Source organism: Passer montanus, unplaced genomic scaffold (genome assembly GCF_014805655.1).
Source record: "Passer montanus isolate IOZ18808 unplaced genomic scaffold, ASM1480565v1 scaffold142, whole genome shotgun sequence".
In the NCBI taxonomy this organism is placed as follows: Eukaryota; Metazoa; Chordata; class Aves; order Passeriformes; family Passeridae; genus Passer; species Passer montanus.
In genome coordinates this window covers 861,556-888,778 of record NW_024361164.1, presented here as the reverse complement: position 1 = coordinate 888,778, position 27,223 = coordinate 861,556, and the positions used below count along the sequence as shown (strand labels likewise).

At 56.3% G+C, this 27,223-nt stretch overlaps 2 protein-coding genes across 3 annotated transcripts in view; both read right to left on the bottom strand.

The window, feature by feature from the left end:
• The window catches only part of ZNF652 (zinc finger protein 652), a 21,496-nt gene extending 3,862 nt beyond the window's left edge, over nucleotides 1–17,634 (bottom strand). The window contains exons 1-6 of the mRNA XM_039700611.1: nucleotides 17,601–17,634; nucleotides 7,103–8,129; nucleotides 3,322–3,469; nucleotides 2,452–2,567; nucleotides 793–937; nucleotides 5–233 (exon numbers count right to left, since the gene is read on the bottom strand). Coding sequence (XP_039556545.1) covers nucleotides 5–233; nucleotides 793–937; nucleotides 2,452–2,567; nucleotides 3,322–3,469; nucleotides 7,103–7,963 — 1,499 coding nt within the window. The 5' untranslated portion in view covers nucleotides 7,964–8,129; nucleotides 17,601–17,634. The remainder of the gene's footprint in view (nucleotides 1–4; nucleotides 234–792; nucleotides 938–2,451; nucleotides 2,568–3,321; nucleotides 3,470–7,102; nucleotides 8,130–17,600) is intronic.
• Nucleotides 17,635–21,907: 4,273 nt separating this feature from the next.
• Nucleotides 21,908–27,223, bottom strand: PHB (prohibitin). Of its 2 annotated transcripts, none has more exons than XM_039700556.1 (7): nucleotides 27,186–27,223; nucleotides 26,579–26,698; nucleotides 26,212–26,373; nucleotides 24,885–25,027; nucleotides 23,694–23,810; nucleotides 22,848–22,943; nucleotides 21,908–22,261 (listed from the first exon to the last, which is right to left on the bottom strand). In XM_039700556.1, exons 2-7 carry the CDS (start codon nucleotides 26,664–26,666, stop codon nucleotides 22,049–22,051), a joined length of 819 nt encoding a protein of 272 aa, XP_039556490.1. In that variant the 5' UTR covers nucleotides 26,667–26,698; nucleotides 27,186–27,223; the 3' UTR covers nucleotides 21,908–22,048. The 2 variants fall into 2 exon arrangements, with proteins under 2 accessions (XP_039556490.1, XP_039556491.1); XM_039700557.1 differs by having other exon boundaries at nucleotides 27,147–27,186.

Sequence of the window (27,223 nt, the reverse complement as noted above, 5' to 3'; positions counted from 1 at the left end):
GGGCGCGGGCAGCAGCGCGGGGCCGGCGGGGCCGGGGCCGGGGCTGGTGCCGGGGCTGGTCACACGGAAGCACTTCTCCTTGTGCGCCTTGAGCATGTTGGAGAAGCGGAAGCGCTGCCCGCACACGTCGCACGGGTACGGCTTCTCGCCCGTGTGCGTGCGCCGGTGCCGCTTCATGTTGGGCCGGCTGGTGAAGCTCTTGCCGCAGATCTCGCAGATGAAGGGCTTCTCTCCTGCCCGGCACACACAGAGACAGGGGGGTCAGAGATCCTGGGAACCCCCTGAGCCCTGGAGAACCCCTGGGAAAATCACCTGAGCCCTGGAGAACCCCCTGGGAAAATCACCTGAGCCCTGAGAAACACCACTGCCTTCGGGGATCAATGGGGGTTTAGGAAATCCTGGCTCAGGTTGGGTTTGGGGCCAAAAGGCTCTGAAATCCTGGCTCAGGTTGGGTTTGGGGCCAAAAGGCTCTGAAATCCTGGCTCAGGTTGGGTTTGGGGCCAAAAGGCTCTGAAATCCTGGCTCAGGTTGGGTTTGGGGCCAAAAGGCTCTGAAATCCTGGCTGCCCTCAGGATTTGGGGCCAAAAGCCCCTGGCCAGGGGCTCCCCCAGCCCAAAACACCCCGGCAATAATTCCCATTCCCCCAGGGAACCCCAGCTCCCAGTGCCACGGAGCACGGAAAGGGATCCAAGGCAGGGCACGAAGCTCTCCCAGCTCTTTCCCAGCTGGAGAACACCCCAAATCCCGAGGGAACGCCGGGAATGCCCTGCAGGGGCCCTGCCCAGCCCTTACCAGTGTGGGTTTTCATGTGCTCGTCGAAGTACTGCTTCATGTTGAAGTCCTTGCCACACCACTGGCACATGAACTGCTTGTGCCCGATGTGGATGCTCATGTGCGAGCGCAGCTGGTACTTGTACTGGAACCTCTCGTCGCAGTTCTGCCGGGAAAAACGGGAATTCCGGGGCTTTGGGAAGCCGGGAGTGAGCCCTGGAGGGGCTGGGAGGGAGGTGGGGCTGGGCAGAAACACCTCAGAGGAAAAGGGATTGAAGTGATTGATGGAGGGGTTTGGGGATGGAGGCTTCGAGCGGGAGGGTGGAAGGGCTGGAGTTGTGAGGGGGAAGGTGGAATTGTGAGGGGAAAGGTGGAATTGTGAGGGGAGAGCTGGAATGGTGAGCGGAAAGGTGGAATTGTGAGGGGAAAGCTGGAATTGTGAGGGGAAAGGTGGAATTGTGAGGGGAAAGGTGGAATTGTGAGGGGAAAGGTGGAATTGTGAGGGGAAAGGTGGAATTGTGTGGGAAATGCTGGAATTGTGAGGGGGAAAAGCTGGAATTGTGAGGGGAAAGGGGGAATTGTGAAGGGAAAGCTGGAATTGTGAGGGGAAAGGTGGAATTGTGAGGGGAAAGGTGGAATTGTGAGGGGAAATGCTGGAATTGTGAGGGGAAAGGTGGAATTGTGAGGGGAAAGGTGGAATTGTGAGGGGAAAGGCGGAATTGAGTGGGGAGAGCTGGAATTGTGTGGGGAAAAGCTGGAATTGTGAAGGGAAAAGCTGGAATTGTGAGGGGGAGAGCTGGAATTGTGAGCGGAAAGCTGGAATTGTGTGGGAAAGCCTGGCAGGGATGGGGTTATTCCAGGAAAAAGGGTTTCTGTGGCTGTCCCGGTCTCTGTCCACTAGAGGACTCTGCCTCCCTCCAAACCAGCTCCTCAGCAGCTCCCCAGGGATTTATCCATTGCATTTATCCCAGGGATTTAACCCCTCAGGTCCCTGCAGACATCCCTGAGCAGGGATCACCCCTGGGCGATTCGAATCCCCAAAATTGGATAAAACTGTCTTTAATTCCTGCCCCATCCAAGGCCATTCCCAGTCCCCGGGAGCATTCCCAGGATCTCCCCCAGGGATTTACCCCATGGATTTAATCCCTCAGTCCCTCCAGAGACCCCTGAGGAGAGACCTGTGCTGGCACCACTCCTCGGTGATTGGAATGCCCAAGATCTGATGGAACCGCCCCTCGTTCGCACCCCATCCAAGGCCATTCCCACTTCCCGGGAGCATTCCCAGGATCTCCCCCAGGGATTTATCCCCTCAGTCCCTCCAGAGACCCCTGAGGAGAGACCTGTGCTGGCACCACTCCTCGGTGATTGGAATGCCCAAGATCTGATGGAACCGAGCATTCCCACCCCATCCAAGACCATTTTCCCTCCCCGGGAGCATTCCCGCCCCATTCCTGCCCCATTCCCACCCCATCCAAGACCGTTCCCCTTCCCAGGAGCATTCCCACCCCACCCAAGACCATTTCCCCTCCCGGGAGCATTCCTGCCCCATTCCTGCCCCATTCCCACCCCACCCAAGACCATTTTCCCCTCCCGGGAGCATTCCCACCCCATTCCCACCCCACCCAAGCCCATTTCCCCTCCCGGGAGCACTCCCCGGCTGTCCCCCGGCTGTCCCCTCACCTCGCAGCGGAAGGGCTTTTCCCCCGAGTGCTGCAGCGAGTGCACCTTGAGGGACATGCTGCGCTTGAAGGACTTCCCGCAGGTCTCGCAGGTGAAGGGCATGTCCTTGGTGTGGGCTGCGGCAAAGAAAAGGGGTCACGGGGGGGAAATCCAGGGAAAAGCGGCGTGGGAGGAGCATTCCCAACGATTCCAGGCGGCAGGAATGCTCCTGAGAGCTCCGGGGGTGGCTGGGAAGCACAGGCTGCTCCTTGTTCCACACGGGCCAAGAGCAAGCTCGGCCGGCTGGGGCTGCCTGGGGTTCACGGAATTCCCAAATTTCAATTCCCCCCAATCATTTTAATTTCCCCATTCCGCTTTCCCTGATAATTTTAATTTCCCTGACTATTTCAATTTCCCCAATAATTTCAATTTCCCCAATACTTTTAATTCCCCCGATAATTTTAATTTCCCCATTCCAATTTCCTTGATAATTTTAATTCCCCCGGTAATTTTAATTCCCCTGAATATTTTCATTTCCCCAATAATTTCAATTCCCCCCGATAAGTTGAATTTCCCCATTTCAATTTCCCCAATAATTTCAATTTCCCTAATACTTTTAATTCCCCTGATAATTTTAACTTCCCCATTCCAATTTCCCCGATAATTATAATTCCCCATAATATTTTAATTTCCCCAATAATTTCAATTTCCGCAATACTTTTAATTTCCCCAATAATTTCAATTTCCCCATTCCAATTTCCTTGATAATTTTAATTCCCCCGGTAATTTTAATTCCCCTGAATATTTTAATTTCCCCGATCATTTTAATTTCCTCAATTTCAGCTGCCCTGGTGCTTGCAGGCCCCTTCCCTGGCCGTGCCAGCCACTCACCAACCATGTGTTTGCGCACGTGGGCCATGGTGTAGAACTTCTTCTCGCAGATCTCGCAGGAGAATTTCTTCTCGGCGTAGCCGTGCACGATCTTGATGTGCTCGTGCAGCGACCAGAGCTTCTTGAAGGATTTGTTGCAGGACACGCACTGGGGGGACACAGAGGAGCTGGGTTAGGGGGCTCGGGCTGGGGGTGAGCCAGGTTGGGCAAAAAAAACCCCCAAAAATGGTGAAAAAGGTGCCTGAGAATGTGGATTTTGGGGTTACACCTCGATGGAGGCAGTGGGAATGTGGATTTTGGGGTTACACCTGAGGGGAATGGAGGCAGTGAAAAAGGTGCCTGAGAATGTGGATTTTGGGGTTACACGTCAATGGAGGCAGTAAAAACGTGGATTTTGGGGTTACACCTGAGGGGAGGCAGTGAGAATGTGGATTTTGGGGTTACACCTGGATAGAGGCAGAAAAAATGTGGATTTTGGGATTTACAGCTGAGGGAATGGAGGCAGTGAAAAAGGTGCCTGAGAATGTGGATTTTGGGGTTACACCTGAGGGGTTGCACCTGAGGGGAATGGAGGCAGTGAGGACGTGGATTTTGGGGTTACACCTGAATAGAGGCAGTAAAAACGTGGATTTTGGGATTTACAGCTGAGGGAATGGAGGCAGTGCTGGTGTTCTGGTGCCTCCTGATCCCAAAATCCAACAGCAGGGGAGGGGCACAGGGACAGCTCCACAGGCCCTGGGAGAGTCCAGCCCTGGGGAGGGAAGGATCCAAACCCTTCCAGTGAGAAGTACCCAAACTCTTGGAGTGGGAAAATCCAAACATTTTCAGTGAGAAGGATCCAAACCCTTGGAGAGGGAAGATTCAAACCCTTGGAGAGGGAGGAATCTAAACTCTTGGAGTGGGAAAATCCAAACTCCCGGAGTGGGAAGATTCCAAACCCTTGGAATGGAAAAATCCAAACCCTTGGAGTGGGAAAATCCAAACATTTCCAGTGAGAAGGATCCAAACCCTTGGAGTAGAAAGAATCCAAACATTTTCAGTGATAAGAATCCAAACCCTTGGAGTGGGAAAATCCAAACATTTTCAGTGAGAAGGATCCAAACCCTTGGAGTGGGAAATTCCAAACCCTTAGAGAGGGAAGATCCAAACCCATGGTGCAGAAAAAAATCCAAACCCTTGGGGTAGAAAGAATCCAAACTCTGGAGAGGGAAGGATCCAAACCCTTGGAGCAGAAAGAATCCAAACATTTTCAGTGATAAGAATCCAAACCCTTGGAGTGGGAAAATCCAAACTCCTGGAGAGGGAAGAAGCCAAGAGAGCTGCAGGAGGCCGACACCATTAAATTCCCAAAGCCCATCCAGCCCTTCGTGCCCCCCAGATCCAGGTGTGGCCACTCCAGGCTCTGCCATCCCTCTGGATCTCCATGGGAAGCAGCTCCAGTCCCGCTGGACACTCTGGGATCAGCTCCTGGAGGAGATCCAGGCACCAGCTCCTCCTGCTGTGCTCTCCTCGTTCATTAAAGGTCCAAAGTCACGCTGGAGGCTCAGAATTCCTTCCCAAAACTGCTGTGGAACGTCCAGGCAATCGGACCCCAGGATTTCAGGCGGCTCTTCCTTTTCCCAGCAGCTCTTCCCAAAAACTTCAGGAAAAAATCCGACGTGGAAATGCCAGAGCGTGAGGAAACCAAACCATCTTCACCTCGGAGGGCACAGGGAGGACCCGTGCCTTGTCCCGGGGTTTTTTGGGATGTCTGGGGCTTTTGGGATGCCTGCACTTCCCAGCCCATCCATTCCCACCCTTTCCCGTGCTGATTAATGAGCAGACTCATCAGTTGGGAAGGGGCTGGGATGATCCCTGCAGCTTTGGCAATTCTGCTGCAGGCTCTGCCCCACAGCACCTGCTGGCATCCCCTCGTGGGAGGGAAAAGAATTCCTGGAGAGCAAAGAAATTCCACAGAAGCACCCCCAACTCCTTGGATTTCCTGAGAAAGGAGCCCTGGGAGGGGCCAAGGCCACACCAGAATTCAGGACTGAACACCAACACTGAGAGGAACCACAGAGCTGCAGGTGAGGACAGAAACCCCCTGAAGCTGCTGGCTGGGATGGATGAAAAAGCAGAAATTACCTGGAAAAACAGATTTATTCCATCCCCAGGATGAAAAACTGGGAGGAGCCAGCCTTGATTTTCATTTCAGTCCCATATTAAACCAGTCTCATTCCAGGGCAAAGCTCCCCCTCGACACATTTAACCCTGAACTGAGGGAAATTTTCATTTTCCCTCAATCCTCTTGGCAATTGGAACAAAAACACAGCAACAGGCAGCTGGAAAACACATCCCAAAGGCAGGACAGAACAAGAATTGCTGGATTTGTTCCTGGATATTGAGGACCTGAAGGTGACTCTCAGTGCTGCTGGCACTGGGAGGTGTCTGGACCAGATTCCTCTGGATTTAAATCATAATTTCTATAATTTCTCATTTTTTTATCATTTTTGGACACATATGTAGATTGATACAGGATATTTCACCATTTTATGTGTTCAAAATATTCACAAATTCCTTCTTAAATTTTAATTGCTTTAATTTTTAATTCCTGCTTAAATGTTATGCTGTGAATGAACCCCCTGCACGCTGGGGCATCTCTTAAATTCCCATTTAAATCCTCCCTGCTGCACTGAACTTTTAAAATATTTCTTTGAAAAGCAGCAAAAATTAAATTTATATTAATAAATCCTTCCTTGAGCTGAAACTTAAGGGAAAAAAAAAAACAACCCAGAGTTACACAGAGCTGGGAAAAGAGCTTGGAAAAGAGAAATTACAATAAATATTCCACATCTCCCACACAGCGGGAGCTGAGGATCAACCCAGTTCAGCATTGAAAGCAAACAAACAATGACAAATATTCAATTCTTGTGCTCAAACTCTCGCACAAAAAAACCCTCCTTGCCCTACAAATTCCAGCTGCCCAAAAATCCAACTGGAGCCGCTGCTGCTGGCAGGATTGCAGCAGGAGGTGGGGGAAAATAAGGCCAAAAAAGCAGATTTGGGGTGCCAGGGACAAACCCCAGAAACTCTGGAGCTCTTCCCAAAGCCTCCAGCAGAGCTGCTCCTCCACTGCTGGGGGAAATCAGAGCTGCTGGGGAGGAAAAAATGAAATTTTTGTGTCTTCAGGGAGGTTTGCTGGGGTGTCCTGCTGGAAGGGGCAGGCTCGGGGTGCAGGGGCTGAACTGCAGCCCTCAGGAACACTCTGGGAGCTGCCGCGGTCTCAGAGGGGTTTGAACCCCGCTTCAAGCCCAGCTCAGATCCCGACTCCACTGCTGCCTCTGGGAGCTCAGATTTCCCATTCCAGGGAATTGCTGCAATTCTGTCTCCCCTGGGAAGCTCACCTGGCTTCCCACGCTGTGGGACTGCATTTCAGGACACGGAAACCCCTGGAATTCTAAACTCAGTGGGAGCTGCAGGAGCTCAGCAGGAGGAGGAGGATTTACCACAGAACTTCAGATTTTTGGGACCAGTTACTCCAGATCCTGGCCCTGCTAAAGGAGCTTTGTGCTCCCAACTCACAGTTTACTCCTGGAGTAACTGCTCAGAGCAGCTGAGCACTCTTTCCCTGCCATCCCCTCCTTTTGGGAGACCCCAAAATGTGGGAGAAGGCAGAGCCCGGGCCCGGCTCAGCACCTGGGGCCGTGCAAAAAGCGATTTTTCCCCCTGTGAAGCGTCCACCAGCCGGATCCAGGGCACGCCAGGAGGTGTGGGGACCTGGCAAGCAGGCGAGCAGACCTACCTGGATGTTTTTTTCACAGTCAGTTTGCTGGTGGAGGGACAGCTCACTCTCTAGCACAAATTTCTTCCCACATTTGTCGCAGATCTGCATCCGCCTGTGGGTGACGTTCATGTGCTTCTCCAGGTACCAGCGTGTGTTAAACACCCTGGGGCACTTCTCACAGGTCAGAGTCTCCTTCTCTTCACACTTTGCTTTCTGCACAGGTGCCTTGGGCTCCTTTGCAGCTTTCTTCTTACGCTTGGGGGGCTCCGCGCTCTTCCTGCGGCCCCGCGTGGCTCGGGGCGCCGGCGAGGCGGCGGCGGCCGCGGCCGAGGCGGCTCTCCTGCTTCTCCTCTGGCCAACACTAACCTTCTCCACTCTTTTCTCCTTTTTCTTCTGCCTCTCATTCTCCTCATAATCATTACTGTCTTCCGTGGCCTCTTCCCCACTGTCACCCTCCTCTTCCTCACTGCTGCTCTTAAGGACAGCAGTCTCTTTGGACTGGGAGGGGACACCCTTCTCCCCTTTGGACACATTTAAGGTTTGGTTGTTAAGGTTTACCTCCACTATAATCTGCTCCCTTTTGTAAGTCACTTCATCTTCCTCCTCTTCCTCCTCCTCAGAGTCGTCAGAGTTTTCCCTGTCTTCTTTCACAGCCCGGACCTCTCCTACCGCTCTGCTCTCCCTGAAAAACGGCTGCTCCTCCCTCTCGTGGAGGTGGCCCTTGCTCCCTTTGCTGTCCACCAGCACCGAGAAGGGGCTCCCTGACTCCCTCTTGTACACCTTGGTGGACAGGTCGAGCTCCTGGCTGGGGTAGAAGGCGGGCGGCCCCTCCTGCGCCATGCCGGCCCCGGGGGGCTCCCCCTTGGCTGCGTGGCTCATCTGGGGGGGCTCATGGGGCGCCCTCCGTCCCGGGGGGGCTGCTCCGGCCCGGCGCCTCTTCCATCGGAGCCCGGCGGGGTCGGGGGTCCTGGCGGGGGTCGGGATCACGGCAGGGGCAGGGCGGGGAGGGATCGTCGGCAGCAAGCGGAGCCCTCGAGCATTTTATCTGCGGGAGACAGCGGGAGAGCGGCGTCAGTGGGGAGTGACCGACCGCGGGGATGGGGCAGCCCCAGGAGGAGCCCAGGGTGGGGAAGGGAGGGACAGACGGCAGGGACCAGGAATTCCCAGCAGCAGAGTCCCTGGGAATGGAAATCCAGCAAGGAATACTCTCCATCAACCATTCCTCCTGGATTTTTGGGAGCACAGACAGCCCCAAAAACAGACTGGCAGCAGACTCCCAGGGAATGGAAATCCAGCAAGGAATACTCTCCATCTAGCAGAGAACCACAACCATCTCTTTTGGATTTTGGGGAGCACCGCTGGCCTCACAAACTGCACGGATCAGGAGAATTCCCAGCAGCAGACTCCCAGGGAATGGACATCCAGCAAGGAATACTCTCCATCAACTGCTCCTCCTGGATTTTGGGGGGCACTGACATCCCCACAAACAGCAGGGACCAGGAATTCCCAGCAGCACACTCCCAGGGAATGGAAATCCAGCAAGGAATACTCTCCATCAACCATTCCTCCTGGATTTTTGGGAGCACAGACAGCCCCACAAACAGACTGGCAGCAGACTCCCAAGGAATGGAAATCCAGCAAGGAATACTCTCCATCAACTGCTCCTCCTGGATTTTGGGGGGCACTGACATCCCCACAAACAGCAGGGACCAGGAATTCCCAGCAGCACACTCCCAGGGAATGGAAATCCAGCAAGGAATACTCTCCATCAACTGCTCCTCCTGGATTTTTGGGGGGCACTGACATCCCCACAAACAAACTGGCAGCAGACTCCCAGGGAATGGAAATCCAGCAAGGGATATTCTCCATCCCCCACAGAATCACCTCTGGGCCACAACTGCTCCTCCTGGATTTTTGGGGGCACTGCTGGCCCCACAAACTGCAGGGATCAGGACTGGCAGCAGATTCCCAAGGAGGGGAAATCAGGCGAGGTATGTTCTCCACCCACCGGAGCACCAGAGCTGTTTCTCCTGCGTTCCTGGGAGCACTGCTGGCCCCCAAACCTGCTCTGCCCCCACAAACACGGGGCACCCCCACCCCAAAACAGCCCAGCTCTCCCCCAGCCCATCCTCGCATTCTCCAGAGCCACATTCCAACCAAGGAGCCGAGCCTGAGGAATTTCACTGGAGCCGTTCTCACCTCGCAGCACCAGCCCAGCCCGGGAACACCCCGGAGATCCTGGATTTTGAGGGATTTGAGGAATTCCTCCTTTGTCCCTCCCTCCCTTCCCCCAGCTCCTTAATCCCCACGGCACAATTTCAGTTTGCCCATCCACATTTCCCCCGAGGTTTTCCAAGCTGGAATTTGCCCGGGACTTTGCTGCCACTTCCTCCTGCAGGAAGCGCCACGTGGTCCCTCATGGACACAAAGCAATCAATCCTCACTTTTCTCCTTTTTTAAATTTTTTTTTATTATTTTTTATTTTTTTCCCATCGGGACAATTCCAGTTTGGGAGCTCGGGATGGCAACAGCGAGCCCAAGGTTTTGGGCTGGGCTGATCCCATCAGGAATTCCTGAGCTAAACCCGGAGCTAAAGCTGGGATCACAGGGTGAAGAGGAGAATGAAGGACAGAGACATCCCAGAAGGGGATGGAAGAACCAGCAAATCCCACCCAGGGACACCTTCCATGATCCCAGAGGGCTCCAGCCTGGCCTGGGACACTTCCAGGGATGGAGCAGCCACAGCTTCCCTGGGAATTCCATCCCAGCCAGGAATTCCAGCCCAAAATCCGCCCCATCCTCCTCTCTTCCAGAGATTCCTGTACTGTCATTTCTGTTCCACCAGAATTTCCCCACCTTTGGAGTGAATTTTAACTGGACAGGAGATGAAGCAACCAGTGCCTGAATAAGTAATATTAATAACAATAAAGGGAATCTTTGTGAAGTGCCACACTGGGGAAAGAAAGAAAGGAAAAAAATAACCAGTTTGATGATGAACTTCATTAAAACACTCTCATTAATAGCACTTCTCCAGGGTTCCCAGCCCCACAGGAAATCCCGGGAGACGGGCCTTTAATGCTGCATTGTGGGCACAACTCACATTCAGATGGAAAAAATTATAAAATCAACTGGGTTTGGCCAGCTGGAATTCCCAGTGCTACACCCAGGAAGCCGTGGGAAGGATGAATCCCAGTTTAGCTTTTCCTTCCAGAGGGGTGGATTATTCAGGAGCTTAGGAAATTCCCAGTCCCATGTACAAAATACCTGATTATTTCCTCATCATATTAAGCATCTCTAGGAAGCTGCAGAAGGAAATCAGGAATTCTACTGCAGAGCCAGGAAAAGGAAATTTCACCTTTTCTCCTGTTTACTAAATGGCAAAAAATTCCTGCCAATATTTCACCTCCGCTCACTAAAGGGGTCTTGTATGTAAAAAACCCTTTTTTATCAGGAGGAATCACCTCAAATCAAACCCACTGTGGGGTTTATTCTGAATTATCAAAGGTGTTTGCTCTGAAAACCACTTCACTCTGCAGCATCAGCGGCTGCTGTGGCTTTGAACCTTTCACTGCCACCCTCAAGGGACCCACAACTTTCAAAACCATTATTTAAATAAAAAGCAAAGCCCTCCTTGGCCATTTAGTACAAACAACAGCTCTGAAATACTGCTTTAAAAATGCTCTTAAAACACATTTCCCCCTGCTTTTAAATTTCTAATCCCAAAGCAGCGTTTGGGTGTTTTTAATCCCAGAACACCCAAGCGTTTTTTGTTGTTTTAAAGGTGAATTTAATTTTGTCAAGGCAGATTTTTCCACAGAACAAATTCCAGTCACGTTGCCAAATGAGAGATGCAGGCCGTGATTAAGATGTAAAAAGGAAACAAGAGTTTCAAAGCGATTTTTGATGCTTATCAAGCCCCAAACCTGGGGAATATCTGCAGCAATCAAAGGTTTGCAAAGACTCCGACATGAAAAGCTCGAACTCCGAAGAAAAAAAAGCACAATTTGCAGACAAAAGAGTGGGTGGAGGAAGCTGGTGAGTGTGTGGGAGCAACTTCACACCGAGCTTCTGAAGAAAAACCGCATTTTTTGGTGTTACCGGTGCTAAAAATAGAGATTTGGGCTCGGCCGGGGAGGCCTCGGCCCGGCCTGGGCCTAGGGGAGCTGGGCCGGCCCGAAGGAAAAGTGAGGAAAAACTGAGGGAAAAGTGGGGGAAAAGTGAGGAAAAACAGGATTTCAGGAGAAGCTGAGGATGTGAGGGAAGCAGGATTTGAGGAAAAATGAGGGTGTGAGGAAAAGCTGAGGAAAAACTGAGGGTGTGAGGGAAAAACTGGAGGGAAACTGACTGAGGGTGTGAGGGAAAAATTGAGGAAAAACTGAGGGTGTGAGGGAAAAATTGAGGAGAAATTGAGGGTGTGAGGGAAAATTGAAGGAAAAACTGACTGAAGACTTGAGGAAAATTAAAGATTTCAGGAAAAACTGAGGGTGTGAGGAAAAACTGACAGGATGAGAGGGAAAACTGAAGATTTCAGGAAGAGCTGAGGACTTGAGGAAAAGCTGAGGTTGTGAGGGGAAAAGTGAGGATTTCAGGAAAAATTGAAGATTTCAGGAAAAGCTGAAGACGTTTTCCCACTGAAACTCTGTGAAATCCCCAGGTCATGTGAATTCTGGAGAATGAACCAGCAGGGAATAACCACAGATTGCACCAGGAAAACACAAAGCGAGGGCTAAAATGACATTTTTGGGGTGTCCTGTGCAGGAACTGGCCTCGATCCCTGAGGGTCCCTTTATCAGGACATTCCATGATTCCATAAACAGGTCCATAACAGCTCAATAAATCTGCAATATTGCAATAAAAAAGCCTCAATAAACTCTCCCAGCTGGAAGCACAGGTGTCTGGAACAGGCCCAGCCATTCCCAAACAGTGGGAAAACACATCTGAAGGGAATTATTTCAATTATTTCTCTCAGCTCTCAATCCCTTCTTTCTTCTGCATCCTGGCTGCTTTAGGTTAAAAAAAAAATCTGTTTTTAAGTGGGGAAGTTTTATCTCCCAGAGCCTCACTGGGCACATCTCGGTGCTTTTGCATTTCCATGGGAAGTGTTGGAGGTGCCTGAGCCCATGGAAATGCAAAATAAATGCAAAATAAAGCGCTGAGTGCTGCTAACGACCCTATTCCCATTCCGAAACTTTGGGAACTGAGCCCATGGAAATGCAAAATAAATGCAAAATAAAGCGCTGAGTGCTGCTAACGACCCTATTCCCATTCCGAAACCTGGGGACCCACCTGAGCTGCAAGAGCAGCTCAGCAGAGCCTCAAATCATCAGGAAAAGGAAGAGAAATCCCATTTGGGAAAGGTGCAGGAGGGTGTTTGGGAGCAGCATTCCCAATTCCTGCGGAAAACAGGGAAATCAGGTTTTTTTCTTGAGTGTTCCTAAAATAACCAAGGGGAGGTGAAGGAGAGCCTGGACAGGGACACAAAACCCTGGGGAAGAGGGGATAAATCCTGGAAATTCTGGAATTCCCACAGTTTATCCCGCTGCTTTTTGGCCATTCCCAAAATAATCCGGGCTGGGTATTTTGCTGACTCGGCAGGCAACACTTTTTTTTTCTTTTTTTCTTTTTTTTTTTTTCCACTCCCCTCTGTCTGGAGCTGGGAATTTCCCTCCGAGTGTTCCACGGGCTCCCGGAAAATCAGATTCCCAAATCCCAGAAAAAAAATCCATTAAATCCTACCACTAAAACCGAAAAACCATGAGGAAGAAGCCTCAGGCTTTTCCCATTTTTCAAGAGGAAAAAAATGATCTGGCTGAGTCCAGATTTTTGGGAGACACAAAGCCTTTCCAACCAGCGGTTCCTGGATTTTGTTCAAGCATTATCTCCACGAGAAATCCATGCCAGAGGTTTCCATTTGGGAATTCAGCATTAAAATCCCTCGGATTTTGCAATAAACGAGGGGTGTTTTATTGAATCTAAAGGAGTTTGAGATCTAAGCTGCAAACCACCGTTTTCTTGAAGTAGAAAAAAAACCACTTAATGTAACTTTTAGTTCTTTACCCTCAAATCACAATTCCAGGCCCTTCCCAGCACCTAAAATATCTAAAAATTAAAAAGCTGTGGCTGAATTAGGAAATTCCAGGTATTCCAATCCATTCCCGCATCTTTTAATGTAAAAAACCCCTCCTAAAAATAAGATTAAAAGCACCCCTAATGGTTCCCTGGTTCACATTTCCCATTTGTCACTTTTTTATCATTATTTGATCATTTTTAGACAAAACCAAAAGCTTTTTATGACCACATTTAAAGGTCTTCTCACCCTTAAATTTGTAAAATTGTCCAAACAGGTGCCAAAATTAAATTAAAACCTCTTATTTTCAGCCCTCTCTGTTGATGTATCTTGAAGAAAACTAAAGCTGCGCTGAGATTTTATTCAGATTTTATTTCAATTATGGCACTTCCCATTGAGCACCACTGACGCCGAGGTCCAGGAACGGCAGGAGCCCCAAAAAGGAAATCTGCCATCAAGATCTCTTGCCTAAAATTAGCATTTTTCCCCCCAAAGAGGCCCCGGAGGTGTCTCTGTGTCCTGAGGTGTAAATGAAGTGTGAATATCCTGCCCCAAAGCCACCTTGGAATTCCTACCTGCGCATTTCCCTGGCAGGAAAAATCCCATTTCCAAGGGGGGAAAATTCCCATTTCCAAGGTGGGGAAAATCCCATTTCCAGGGGTAAAAAATTCTCATTTCCAGAGGGGAAAAAATCCCTTTTCCAGGGGGGAAAAATCCTATCTCCAGGCGGGGAAAAATCCCATTTCCAGAGGGGAAAAAAAAAAAATCCCATTTGCAAGGGGAAAAAATCCTATCTCTAGGGGTGGATAAATCCCATTTTCAAGGGGGAAAAAATCCCATTTCCAGGGGGAAAAAAATCCCATTTCCAGGGGGGAAATACCCTATCTCCAGGCAGGGAAAAATCCCATTTCCAGGGGGCAAAAAAATCCCATTTCCAGGGGAAAAAAACCCCATTTCCAGGGGAAAAAAAAAACCATTTCCAGAGAGAGCAGGCCCAGCAGAAGGTGCTGGAAAAGCTGCTGGGAATTCCTGGGAAAATCCCAGTGTGAAACCTCCCGAGGGAAGGGTGTCGGGAAGGGCAGGAGCTGGAGCTGCTGCTGGCACCTGCCAGGGTTTCACTCCCTGGCTTTTATTTTTTTATTTTTTTTTCCTTCCAGGGAGGAGCAGCCTGCAAAATTCCAGCTCCAAAACCAGCTGGAAAACGACGGGAATTTGGGGATTTGGGGAATTCTGTCTCTTGTGCTGAGCTGGTCGGGAGAAGGTGGGGAATTCTGCCCCCAAATCCTGGAGAAAGTCCCTGAAAAGGCACAAACTGGGATGGAATTTGCCTCGTTTCTACGGGGATGTGTTTAAAAAAATCAGGTTTTGGTTAAAATGCTCTTTGAGGCATGAAACCCGTGACAGATCCCACTCAAACACCCCTTGGGCTCCAGGGATTCCTTAAATTTTGCTGCAATCCAGGAGCTGCTGGAAGGGATTTTAAGGCCTTGTGTTTACAGCTGGGAATGAGGCACTGGGATCCAGGGAAGAACGGGTTAAAAAATCCACATTTTTTGGTGGAAAACACTGGAAAAATTCAACCACATTCCCCTGAGGGAGCTCAGGGCAGAGCAGGGAGATCTCACCTGGATCTGCTTTAATATTTAAAGGGTGAAATTTTGTGAGAATAAAATGAACTTTGCAGAAAAATCCACATTTTTTCCCTCATTATTGTGGGGGGAAACCTCCAAACACTCACTTAATAAAATCCTGAAAGGACAAACAGCACAGATTCAGCAAAATGTAAATGAATGCTCTTTTGAAAAGTAAAATTATCTTTAGAAATTGACTTTATCTCCCTTTCAGAAGGCCTGGATCTTGCAGGGAGAGAGCAGAGCAGGCTGAGAGTCTGTGCTGGGGGAACTGAACCCAGAGAAATAAAATATTATATTTTATATCTCATATATAATATATTATATTATATATTCTAACAAATGCAATACATATTATACTATATTATATTATGTATATAATGTGCAATACATAATATATATCTGTATCAAATTATAAATGAATATACAATATGTAACATAATATTATATATCATACTATCTATTGTATATGTTATAAAGTATTTGAATATAATAATTATTCACAGAATATCAGAGAAATCTCCCTCTCCTCAGCTCCCTGCTGCTTCCTTGCAGTTCTGCCTCTTTCTTTTTTTTGTGGAACCAGGAATAAATTTAATTTTCTTTTTTTTTGGCCAGGCCCCTGAGAGCTGCAGAGAGAAATAGGTCAGTGAGGAGAGGAGTTTTGTAAGCACCTGAAATCCACCTGTGCCATCTCAGGTGTGCTCTGGGCACGTCCCTGCTCCTCCTGTTTACTGCAAAAATCCACCTCAGACCTCGGGGAACCCTTCCCAAGGCGTTCCCACAGCAACCTCCTGCTCTGAGCCCAAAAAGAGTCTCTGCACAGATAAAAACTTCACATTTTGAGGTGAAGTTGCAGCTCTCGGGGTTTCCGTGATTGTGGCAGAGAGGAGGAGAGCACAGCACCCCAATATCTTCTATTTTTGGATGATTTACCCCGATTTCCTCCCTTCCCAAAGCAAGATTTCCTCTGAAAACATCAGTTAAAGGCTCCCTATAGCATTATTAGATAATAAAGTCAATTAAACCCTCCAAAACTCACAATCCCCTCCAACGCCAAAGCCTCTTCTGATCACATCAATATTCCCAAGGTGTTCTAACAAACAGTGCCAGGGACGGCCCCAAATCCCCATTCCTGCAGCCCTGAGCTTCCCCCCACAGAAAATAAAAATTACAAAATTCTAAGCCAGCCCTCAGCCCCCTGGCAGCCCAGGACACACACCTGCTCAGCTGGAAAAACCAAAAACCTTCATGAATTTGCCCTTTTCTTCCACGCAGCCTCTGGGGAAGCCCTCAGCACCCCTGTCCCCGTTTGGGGGCAGATTTTGGGATCACACCTGGAAGCGCAGCGCTGCCTGCCCGGGGCAGGGCCGGGGCTCTGCATGCTGCGGGCTGCAGGAGGCAGGGAAATGCACCTGGCACCCGGCAGGGGTAAAGGCTGAGAACGCCCCAGGTAAATTATCACATCTGATAAACACGAGGGGAATTATCAGATAGCAGAGACACAAAGCCCTTTGGAAAATCACACTTGGCAACCCCACAGCCCTTTCAAAAAAAATTAAAAATCCATTTTTTAGCACAGCACAGGCAGCGAGGGAGAGAAACAGAACTTCCCGCTGGGAAGAGCCCAGGTGCCTCCCAAAGCTCACCTGCCCGCAGCGCTGCCCCGGGAGGATAAAAAGTGCCGTTCCTCACAGCCCTCCTGCCCGGGGCTTCTCCCTCCCGTCCCTTCCAGCGGGGCCGCCTGCGGGCACAGCTCCCGGTGGGGCTCTGTCGAATCCCCCGGAGATGCCGCTCGGCTCTGCCCTGCACCGGGACACCCAAAGCTGCGCGGACTCAAAAATCGCGGCCGAAATGCCAACCCCGGGGCGCACGCACGGCGAGGAAGGGGGAAACACCCGAGGGGAGAGGTGAGAGCGAGGAGAGAAACCCCCCGGAGTGACGGGCGGGGCACGGCACCGAGCGGGACCCGCGGTGACACCGGCGGGACAGGGCAGGGGCCGAGGGGACACAGAGACCCCAGCCCCGCAGGAATGCTGCCGGGCTGCGGGACCCCACCGACCCTCCCTGCCCCCGGCAGGGGACACAGAGACCCCCGGACCCTGCACAGTGACCCCCGAGCTGGGGCAGAGACCCCGGACCCTGCACAGAGCCCCCCGACCCCCGGACCCTGCACAGAGCCCCCCGAGCTGGGGCAGAGACCCCGGACCCTGCACAGAGCCCCCCGACCCCGGGAGAGCCCCCGGACCCCGCACAGAGACCCCCGGACCCTGCACAGAGACCCCGACACCGGGAGAGCCTCCAGACCCTGCACAGAGCCCCCCGAGCTGGGGCAGAGACCCCGGACCCTGCACAGAGACCCCCGACCCCCGGGCAGAGCCCCCCGAGCTGGAGCAGACCCCCGACCCAGGGCAAAGCCCCCGGACCCCTGGGAGAGCCCCCCGACCCAGGGCAGCCCCCGGGCAGAGCCCCCCGATCCCCGGGAGAGCCCCCGGACCCTGCACAGAGCCCCCGACCCCGGGCAGAGCCCCCCGAGCTGGGGCAGAGCTCGGACCCCGGGCAGAGCCTCCAACCCCGGGGGATCCCCCCCAGCCCCAGGGGAACCCCCCGATCCGGGCAGAGCCCCCCGGCCCCATCCCTGCCCGCCCGCCCGCTCCTCCTGGCGCTGCGCGGGGCTCCCCCGGTGTCCCCGCTCCGCTCCGGGCCGTGCCCCGCTCCCCCCGCCGGGCCGGGCCTAGCGCTGCTCGGCTGCGCCGCCAGGCCCGGGGGAAGGAAGGGGGAAGGGGCTCGGCGGCCGCGCGGGCGGCCCCGCACTCACCCAGGCCGGTGCCCTCGGGGCCGCCCCCGGAGCGCGCGCGGGCTGAGGCCGCGCTTGAAGGGCCGGGAAGGCTGGGGTGGGGGGGGTGAGTGTGTAAGTGCGCGTGTGCGGGAGCGCGCCCGCGCGCGGAGGCGGGGAGGGAACAGACCGTGCTGTGGCGGGGGGGGAAACACCCCGTGGCACAGGCCGAGGGCAGCGGGGACGGCAGGCACGCGGGAGCGCGCACGGGTGACGGCGGGCTGGGGGGTGGCGCGCACAGAGCAAGGGGAGCGCGGGAGCGCGCGCGGGCAGAGCGGGGGCCCCCGCGGGACGCGCGCACACCGGGGCGGGGGGGGAGGCGGCGCTGTGCGCATGCGCCGCCGGGGGCCGTTCCCGCGCGCCCGCCCCTTTCCCGCCGCTGCTTCACCTGAGGCGGCGGCGCGCAGGTGAGGCGGGAGGAGGCGCGCATGCGCGGGGAGAGGGAGCGGGCTCGTTACCCCGCGCCCGTAATTAGCGACCGGGCCCTCATCAGTGCGGTGCGGTGATTGCGGGGGCGAGGCCGGCGTGTGAGGGGGTTGAGGGAGCGGGGGGCGCCCCGGCTCCCCCTCAGCCCGCCCATTGCTGCGAGCCCTCACAGAGCCCCGGGGCCCTCAGGGCTGCTGGGGATGGCTCCTGCCCTCGGAGCTGCCCCTCGGGCCCAGGCGAGACCTGAGCCCCTCAGCCAGGCCCAGGTGAGACCCTGAGCCCCTCAGCCAGGCCCGGGTGAGGCCCTGAGCCCCTCAGCCAGGCCCAGGTGAGACCCTGAGCCCCTCAGCCAGCCCCGGGCGAGACCTGAGCCCCTCAGCCAGGCTCGGGTGAGGCCCTGAGCCCCTCAGCCAGGCCCAGGTGAGGCTCAGGTGAGGCTCAGAGCCCCTCGGCCAGCCCCAGGTGAGGCTCAGAGCCCCTCAGCCAGGCCCGGGTGAGGATCAGAGCCCCTCGGCCGGGCTCGGTGAGGCCCCGAGCCCTCAGCCCAGCCCGGAGCGCTCCGCAGCAGCCGGTGCCAAACCCCAGCTCCCGCTTGCTCCAACCTTCCTCTCCCCTTCACACGCTAATAACTGCTTAACTGCAGCCCGCGGTGTGGTTATTGCAGCGGTGTGGTGATTGCAGCGCGGTGCCGCAGCGAGCGGCGGCTCTGGCCGGCGGCTGGTGGCAGGTGCGGGGGGACAGGGGACACCCGGTGCCCCTCGCCGGGCTGGCACTGCCTTCTCCGGGTGCCACCTCCCCTGGGGAGCTGCCGAGCCTCGGCCGCGGCCCCAAAACCGCTGCTGGGGCTGTGTAGGAGGGGACAGGCTGCTGTGGTTTGGGTTTGGCAGCCGTGCAGGAATTAGTGAGAGCGGCAGGAACCCAGAGGGGGAAGGGCAGCAAGCCTTTGGCAGCGCCGCTGTTTCCCGAGGGCTCCTCTCAGCTCTGTGTTCCTCTCCTCAGTCCTTCAGTGCACGATCTCCACCTGGGCGTTGTTTCCTCACCTGCAAATGCCCCCCACCCCAACAGCGGAGCGCCCTGGGTTTGAGATTCCGCCAGGAAATCTCGGCGCCCTCGCTGCCCCGCAGTTACAAATGCCAAATTCCAGAGGGTTTGACTTGCTCCGGATTCCTGAGCACAAAGCCAGCCCCGAGCTGCCCGTGCCGAGCGCGGACTGGGGCTCGCAGAGCAAAGTTCAGGATGGAGTTAAAGGGCAGGGCGGGCTGGGCAGGCCCCGGGGCGGCACCAGAACAATGCCCCCCGTTTTCCCCCTTGCCGCAGCTGCTCCTGGAGCAGAAGGGGACGCGCTGAGCCAGCCCCGGGGCGCTGGTGCTGCCCGGGCCGCTCAGAGCTGTCCCGGGCTCTGCTGGAAGTGGTGCCCCGGTCACCCTGGGGTGTCTGGATGCTGCTCCAGCTCAGCCCCGGGCACTGCAGCTCCTGCAGGAAGGGCGGCGCTGGGGCAGGTGCTGCTGCTGCTGCTGGATAACTGTGAGGATGGGCTGGAATTCCCTGCCTGGGAGAGGAAAGCAAGAAGAAAAATTGGGATTTTTTGTTCCTTGGGAGGTGAAGGCACAGGAAGCAGAGCCCCGTGTCCAAATGTGGGAGCTGAGGGACAGCGCACAGCAGAGGAGCCCAGATCTCACTCAGAAACGGGCAGGAAGCAGAAGGGGAACAAAGGGATTTTCCTGCTGGGTTCTGCCACAGGAAGCCCTGGGAGCCACCACGAGCCCAGTGCCACTGCAGAGGAGAAGTTCCAGCAGAGGAAATTCCTGTTCCCTTTCCCAGGCCGGTGTGGAAGCACAATTGAAGATGAATTGCCTCCAGGCAGCAGCATCTCCTGTGCTGGGGAGTGCTGGCAGCTCCATCACGCACCACCAGAGCCAGCAGCCTCTGCACAAAAAACACCAAAAAAATGAAATTCCTCTTTGGCTAGCCTTGGCTTTGTGACTTCTTTTTTTGTCTTTTGAATTTAAGCACAGTACAGATTCCCCACCAGGGAAGTTCTAAAGTCCATGTGGAGCAATCATTAAATGCAAACGTCACCACAGCAGGTGCTGGATGTTTCTGTCCCGTGGAAAAGGGACAGAAACCTCTGCTCACACAGCATCAAAGAGGGCAGGAAGGGTCCTCGGCTGCTGAGGGACAAACTGGTTTAACTGGAGCCCTGTCCTCGCCCAGCCCCTCTTCCCGAGGCTCCCCTGGGGCCGGGCACTGCTGGAATTGTGCAGTTCTGAGGGAAAAGAGCTCCAGGAGGAGCCCACCCCGCTGCCAGCGAGGAATGCTGAGCCCAAACTCGGCCCTGAGGGTCGCTGCCCTTCTCCCAGCCTGACCTGGGACCTGATTCCTACTCTTTCCTGCTGATTCCTGCTCTTTTCCACGTGATTCCTGCTCTTTCCTGCTGATTCCTGCTCTTTCCTGCTGATTCCTGCTCTTTCCTGGCTGATTCCTGCTCTTAAGGAAGCCGTGAGGAAACTCCTCCGCATCTCCTGCTCTCCCCGTGCCAGCGCTCCGGGGCAGGGTCTGGGCCCTGCCCCACCTGGGGGATGATCCCAGCTGGCTCCAGGGCAGGAATTGTCCCGGGTTTGGGCCCTGCCCCAGCTGGGGGATGATCCCAGCTGGCTCCAGGGCAGGAATTGTCCCGGGTTTGGGCCCTGCCCCAGCTGGGGGATGATCCCAGCTGGCTCCAGGGCAGGAATTGTCCCGGGTTTGGGCCCTGCCCCAGCTGGGGGATGATCCCAGCTGGCTCCGGGGCAGGAATTGTCCCGGGTTTGGGCCCTGCCCCAGCTGGGGGATGATCCCAGCTGGCTCCGGGGCAGGAATTGTCCCGGGTTTGGGCCCTGCCCCAGCTGGGGGATGATCCCAGCTGGCTCCGGGGCAGGAATTGTCCCGGGTTTGGGCCGTGTCCCACCTGGGGGATGATCCCAGCTGGCTCCAAGGCAGGAATTGTCCCGGGTTTGGGCCCTGCCCCACCTGGGGCGGCTCCAGCCCGGCTGCAGCAGGGCCAGGTGCCCTTTCAGTGCCCCAGGTGCTCTTACCTGGAGACAGCAATCCAGGCAGGCTCACATCCCAGGCTCTGGAGGGGTCAGGATGGATCCCTCCTTGCCAGGACTTTTCCCAGCCCGAGCAGCAGCCGTGCCCCACGAGCCCAACCCTCACTTCTGAGACAGCAGCACAAAAAAACAACGACCCAGGGTGCCAGCCTTGGGACTGTGACATTTATTGAAGGCTGGTTACACAATCTCTCCCTCCTCACAACTCCCCTTCCCTGGGAAAAGAGCACTGAGGATTTCTGCCCCTGGAGCAGCGAGGGGCTGGCACAGGAGCCCACGGGGCAGGACAGGGACAGCTCAGGGGGAAGGAGGAGATCCCCAGTCCCAGAAGGGTTTCCCCAGAGGGAATCTCTGCTCCTCTCACCCCCACAGAGCTCCTGCCCTGAGCTGAGGTGTCCCCAGGCTCTCAGGTGACACCTGGCATGGCTGAGGGCCCTGAGCACCCCTGTCCAGCCCAGGGGCAGCAGGTGGGGCCAGCCCCAGCCAGCCTGAAGGCACTGAGGCAGCTGAGCCCTGATCGATGCCGCGCCCGTGGCCAGGGACTCACCTGGGCTCCACGCCCAGGGGCAGCCCCAGCCAGCCTGAAGGCACTGAGGCAGCTGAGCCCTGATCGATGGCTCCATCCCAGGAAACCTCTGCTCCTGCTGCTCCACCTGCCCAGAAAGGGGCAATCCCCAAATCTCACTTTCTGAACTCCCAAATTTTCCTGAACTCCCAGATCCAGAGTCCCCGAGGGCAGCGCTGAGACCGCACAGGGGAGGAACCTCAGGCCGGCAGTCGCGAGCGTTCACTTTTATTTGATTACCCATCCAAAAAAACCCCCCAAAAAATCCCTCCAATTTCCAAATTTCCGTTTCCTCCGCGAGGAAGTCGCAGTGATTTGTTTCTGTGTTTCCCCGGCCGGGCGGGCAGGCTGCCTCACTGGGGCAGCTGCAGCAGCACGGACTGTCCCGAGGGCAGGTAGGTGATGTTGCGCGAGCGCGAGAGCTGGTACGCGATGTCCTCGGCCGCCTCCAGCTTGCGCAGCTCGATCAGCCCGTCCCCCGCCGTGGCCAGCGAGTTGGCAATCAGCTCTGCGGCCTTGGAGTCGCCCTCGGCAGAGATCACAGCTGCCTTCTTCTGCTGCTCGGCCTGTGGGAGAGCAGGGCAACGGGAATGGACGGACGGACGGACAGACCGACGGACGGGGCTTCCCCCGGCCAGGGCAGCTAGAAGGGTTTTGGTTTAGCACGGTGCTCTTTAAACTGGGATAAAAAATAACCAATTTGCCTACTGTGGGAAAAGGAAAAAAGGCAATTTCAAGCTGAGTTTTGGTGATTTTCAGGCTATCCATCCCACCCGGAGATCCCCGTTGTTTGGCAGCTCCCTGGGGATGCTCCCAAACCCAGAGGTCTGCAGGCAGCTGAAATGTGAGCTGACACAAGAGATGAAAACCCCACTGTGCTGCTGGAGACTCCCAGAGAAGCTCCAGAGTGGATCCAGGCAGGGATGACCCGGGAGGAAACCTGGGATGACCCAGGAGCACACAGCGAGCACGGCTGCAAGCAGCTGTGGGGTGGAAGGAGGAGCCTCTCCAGCCGGGGTTACATTGGATATTGGGGAAAATCCATTTCTGATCAGCACTCCAGGGAGGCTGGCCCAGGATATTCCAGGAAAAACCCCTGGAGAGGGGAGGGGACAGCAGAGGCAGCCCCAAAGCTGCAGAAGGAGCAGGTACCTTCTCCACGATGAACCGGGCGCGCTCGGCCTCCTGCTGCGCCACCTGCTTCATCTCCACCGCCTCCGTGAACTCCTTGCCAAAGGTCAGGTGGGTCTGGGGGCAAAAGCCAAGCAGGTCACGGCAGGGACAGCTGCCAGCAGCTCTGCTGCCACAGCGACACCGGGGTGGGCACAGAGACCCAGAGCCCTGAGTGAAGTCCCACCCAATCCCACACCCGGCCCCAGGGGAAAGCTCCAGAAACAAAGTGTCCAAACTCCCCCTTGGCAGAAACAAAGTCACCTCTGCAGGGGCTTCCTGCTCCCAGCAGGACAAATTTCATTTCTGGAGGGAGCTGGAGGGCAGGGCTCCCTCCTTGGATATCGCAGCAGAGGAACCAGGGGGAATGTTCTGCTGTCCCACTGGGAATGTTCTGCTGTCCCACTGGGAATTCTCCCTCCTGGTGCTTCCTGGGGTGCCTGTGGAGCTGCTGCCCAATCCCAAAGCACCTGCAGCCCAATCCATCCCCCTCAGCAGCTCCTGTGGGGTGACAGAAGCCCTGCACAGGGAGGGCTGAGGCCACCAAGGGCTGCCCAAGGTCACGGGGACAACAGCAGAGCTGTGACCACGACGTCCCTCCAAGAACAGCCACACGTGTCCCAGTGTCCCTCCAAAAACAGCCACACGTGTCCCAGTGTCCCTCCAAACTCAGCCACACGTGTCCAAGTGTCCCTCCACACACAGCCACATGTGTCCCAGTGTCCATCCACACACAGCCACACGTGTCCCAGTGTCCCAGTGTCCCAGTGTCCCTCCCAGCAGGCTCTGGGCACCGGGATCCCCCCGGGCCGGGCAGGCAGAGCTCACCAGGGACACGTCGTCCAGGATGAGGCCGAAGGTGGCCGCGCGCTCCGTGAGGTCCTCGCTGACCTGCCGGGACACGAGCTCCCGCTGCGTGATCAGCTCGCCTGCGTCAAAGCGCGCCTGCAACGGCACGGCACGGAATGGTTAGGGAGCGGGATGGGCACTGCTGGGAACGGCACGGAACGGCACGGAATGGTTAGGGAGCGGGATGGGCACTGCTGGGAACGGCACGGCACGGAATGGAATGGTTAGGGAGCGGGATGGGCACTGCTGGGAACGGCACAGAACGGGATGGAATGGGATGGCACTGCTGGGAACGGGATGGAACGGGATGGGCACTGCTGGGAATGGCATGGAACGGGATGGAATGGGATGGGCACGGTTAGGGAACGGGATGGGCACTGCTGGGAACGGCACGGCACGGGATGGAATGAGATTGAATGGGATAGGCACTGCTGGGAGCGGCATGGAACGGCATGGACATTGCTGGGAACGGGATGGAATGGCAGGGAATGGGATAGGCACTGCTGGGAACTGAATGGAACACAATGGACACTGCTGGGAACGGGACAGACACTGCTGGGAACAGCTGGAACAGGATGGATGCTGCTGGGAACGGGACAGAACGGCAGGAACAGCATGGACACCGCTGGGAACGGTGTGGAACAGGATGGACACTGCTGGGAATGGGATGGAACGGGATAGGCACTGCTGGGAATGGGATGGAACGGGATAGGCACTGCTGGGAATGGGATGGAATGGGATAGGCACTGCTGGGAATGGGATGGAACGGGATAGGCACTGCTGGGAACGGAATAGACACCGCTGGGAACAGCTGGAACAGGATGGATGCTGCTGGGAACAGGATGGACACCTCTGGGGATGGGACAGACACCGCTGGGAACAGGATGGGACGGGATGGACACTGCTGGGAGCAGGCAGTGACTGGACACAGCCCCAGGCTGCACCAGCGAGGACAGCAGCAGGAACTGCCCCATGGAAAGGGCTCCCAGGGAGGTGTGGAGTCCCCAGCCCTGGAAGTGCCCACGGCCAGGCTGATGGGGCTGGGAGCCCACGGCAGGGCTGGAGCTGGACGAGCTTCCAGGCACTTCCCACCCAACCAGGCTGGGACTCCACGATCCCAGGGCACTCCCGCTCCCCAGTCCCTGCCAGGGGAGCCCGGGCTGTGCTCACCACCACGGACTTGAGGATCTCGGTGGTGATGGAGGGCAGCACGCGCTCGTCGTAGTCCTCGCCGATGCTGGTGAAGATGCGCGGCAGCTGCGCCGTCACCGGCCGGAACAGGATCCGCAGCGTGATGTTCACGTTCTGCAGGTCTGCACAGAGCTGCACTGAGCCCCGGGGCTGCACTGAGCCCCCAGGGAGCTGCACTGAGCCCCCAGAGCTGCACAGAGCTGCACTGAGCCCCGGGGCTGCACGGGAGCTGCACTGAGCCCCCAGGGCTGCACAGAGCCCCCAGGGAGCTGCACTGAGCTGCTCTGAGCCCCCAGGGCTGCACGGAGCTGCACTGAGCCCCCAGGGCTGCACTGAGCTGCTCTGAGCCCCCAGGGAGCTGCACTGAGCTGCACTGAGCCCCGGGGCTGCACTGAGCCCCCAGGGAGCTGCACAGGAGCAGGGGGAGCTCCCCAGCAAACTCCCCAGCTGCACTTTGTCCTGCACTGAGCCCCCAGGGCTGCACAGAGCAGCACGGCCCTCAGGGCTGCACTTTGTAATGAAAAATGAGCTGGTTTTGCTGCCCTGCTCCCCTTTGGGGTCCAGCTCTGTGCTGCTCCACAGGGACAATCCCAGCCCCACCAGTGTCACCTGCCCCAGGTGAGCTCCACAGGGACAATCCCAGCCCCACCGTGTCACCTGCCCCAGGTGAGCTCCAGAGGGACAATCCCAGCCCCACCAGTGTCACCTGCCCCAGGCGAGCTCCACAGGTCCCTCCCAGCCCCAGCTGCTCAGGATTTGGTGACTCACAGCACAAAGGAAGAGTTCTTTGGTCAAAGCCATGAAACCATTCCCGTGTCACTCTGGGGCTCGTGGGGTCTCCAGAGCCAGGGAACACTCAGGACAGGAGGATGTCCAGAGGTCCCTTCCAGCCCCAAACATTTGGGACCAAAAGAGGAGCTCTTGAACCTTGATGTCCTTTATTAAACCCCTGAAACCATTCCTGTGTCACTGTGGGACGTGTGGGGTCACCACTGGGGGATCTCCAGAGGCTCCTTCCAACCCCAAACATTCAGGACCAAAACCTTCCTCGAGCCGTTCTTTATTAAAGTGACCAAACCACTCCTGAGCGCTCCAGGCACAGCTGGGGCTGGCAGGGAGCTCAGGGCCACCTGAGCAGGTGGCACAGCTGGGGCGGGGGTCCCTGTGCCCACAGAGGGACCCTCCAGGCCACTCCTGCCCACACCGAGGTGCCCTCGCTCAGCTCCTGGCCCCTGCTCCACATCCTGCCCTTGAGGACTGCAGGTGCAGAGGGACAAGGCCGAGCCCCCCGAGCCCCCAGACCCACCTTTGCTGCCCGTGATGACGGGCACGTTGCGGGGCCGCGAGCGGCAGTCGAAGATGATGGGTTTCTGCACCCAGGGGATCAGGAAGTGGGTGCCCTCGCCCACCACCACGTCCTGCACGCCCCGGAAGCGGTCGAAGATCACAGCCCTGTGCCCCGCGTCCACTGCGGGGGGAAAGAGCTCTCAGGGGGGCTGCTGCTTCGTTAGCAGCACGGATTAATTAACAGCAAAGAGGAGCTGCAGGAGGAGCGCCAGGGCCCCCAGTGCTCGTGGCACTGCCGGCCCTCAGCCTGTTTTTCCTGGACAATAAAAGCCCAGAGAAGGCAGGCTGTGCACAGGAACACAAACGAAGGCCAGGGCCCCCCTCACCGTTGTAGAGGGCGGAGTTGACGACTCCTCCTGCCACGGCCAAGCCCAGGCCGAGCTTCCCGATGCTCTCGAACACCTTGGCAGCCATGTCAGCGCTGCAGCCCCCGCTCCAGAGCCCTCCTGAAACGCCCAGAGGGGTCACACCGAGCCGGGCTGACCCTGCCCGGAGCCCCAACCCCGCTGTGCCCCCTGCCCAGAGCCCCCTGCCCAGAGCCCCAGCCCGGCTGTGCCCCCTGCCCAGAGCCCCCAAACCAGGCTGTGCCCCCTGCCCAGAGCCCCAGCCCAGCTGTGCCCCCTGCCCAGAGCCCCGAGCCGCACCGGGGGCTCCCTCTGCCCCACAGACGCCTGGCCCCGGGCTCTCCCTCCCCGGGCTCGGGCCCCTCCGCACCCGGGCCCCTCCAGGGCCCCCGCGCCCCTCAGGCCTCCCCGCGCCGCTCCCTCCCAGGCCGCTCGCCCCCAGCACGGGCACCCCAGGGGCCAAGGCCTCGCTGTGTCCACCCTGCCCGCCCCTCTCAGGGCTCGGCTCGGCTCGGCTCAGCCCGGTTCGGTTCCCGGTTCCCGGACCCACCGCCGCCCTCCCGCCCGCCGCTCCCGCCGCGCCGCTGACCTCCACATGAAGCCCCGGCCGCCCCCCTCAGCGCGCCT

Excerpts from the sequence above, each read along its gene's own strand:
- PHB (XM_039700556.1), bottom strand. The coding sequence starts at position 26,666 with ATGGCTGCCAAGGTGTTCGAGAGCATCGGGAAGCTCGGCCTGGGCTTG. Across the intron at positions 23,811-24,884 it reads AGATCCTCAAGTCCGTGGTG|GCGCGCTTTGACGCAGGCGA; the intron begins GTGAGCACAGCC and ends GTGCCGTTGCAG. Across the intron at positions 22,944-23,693 it reads TCCTGGACGACGTGTCCCTG|ACCCACCTGACCTTTGGCAA; the intron begins GTGAGCTCTGCC and ends TTTTGCCCCCAG.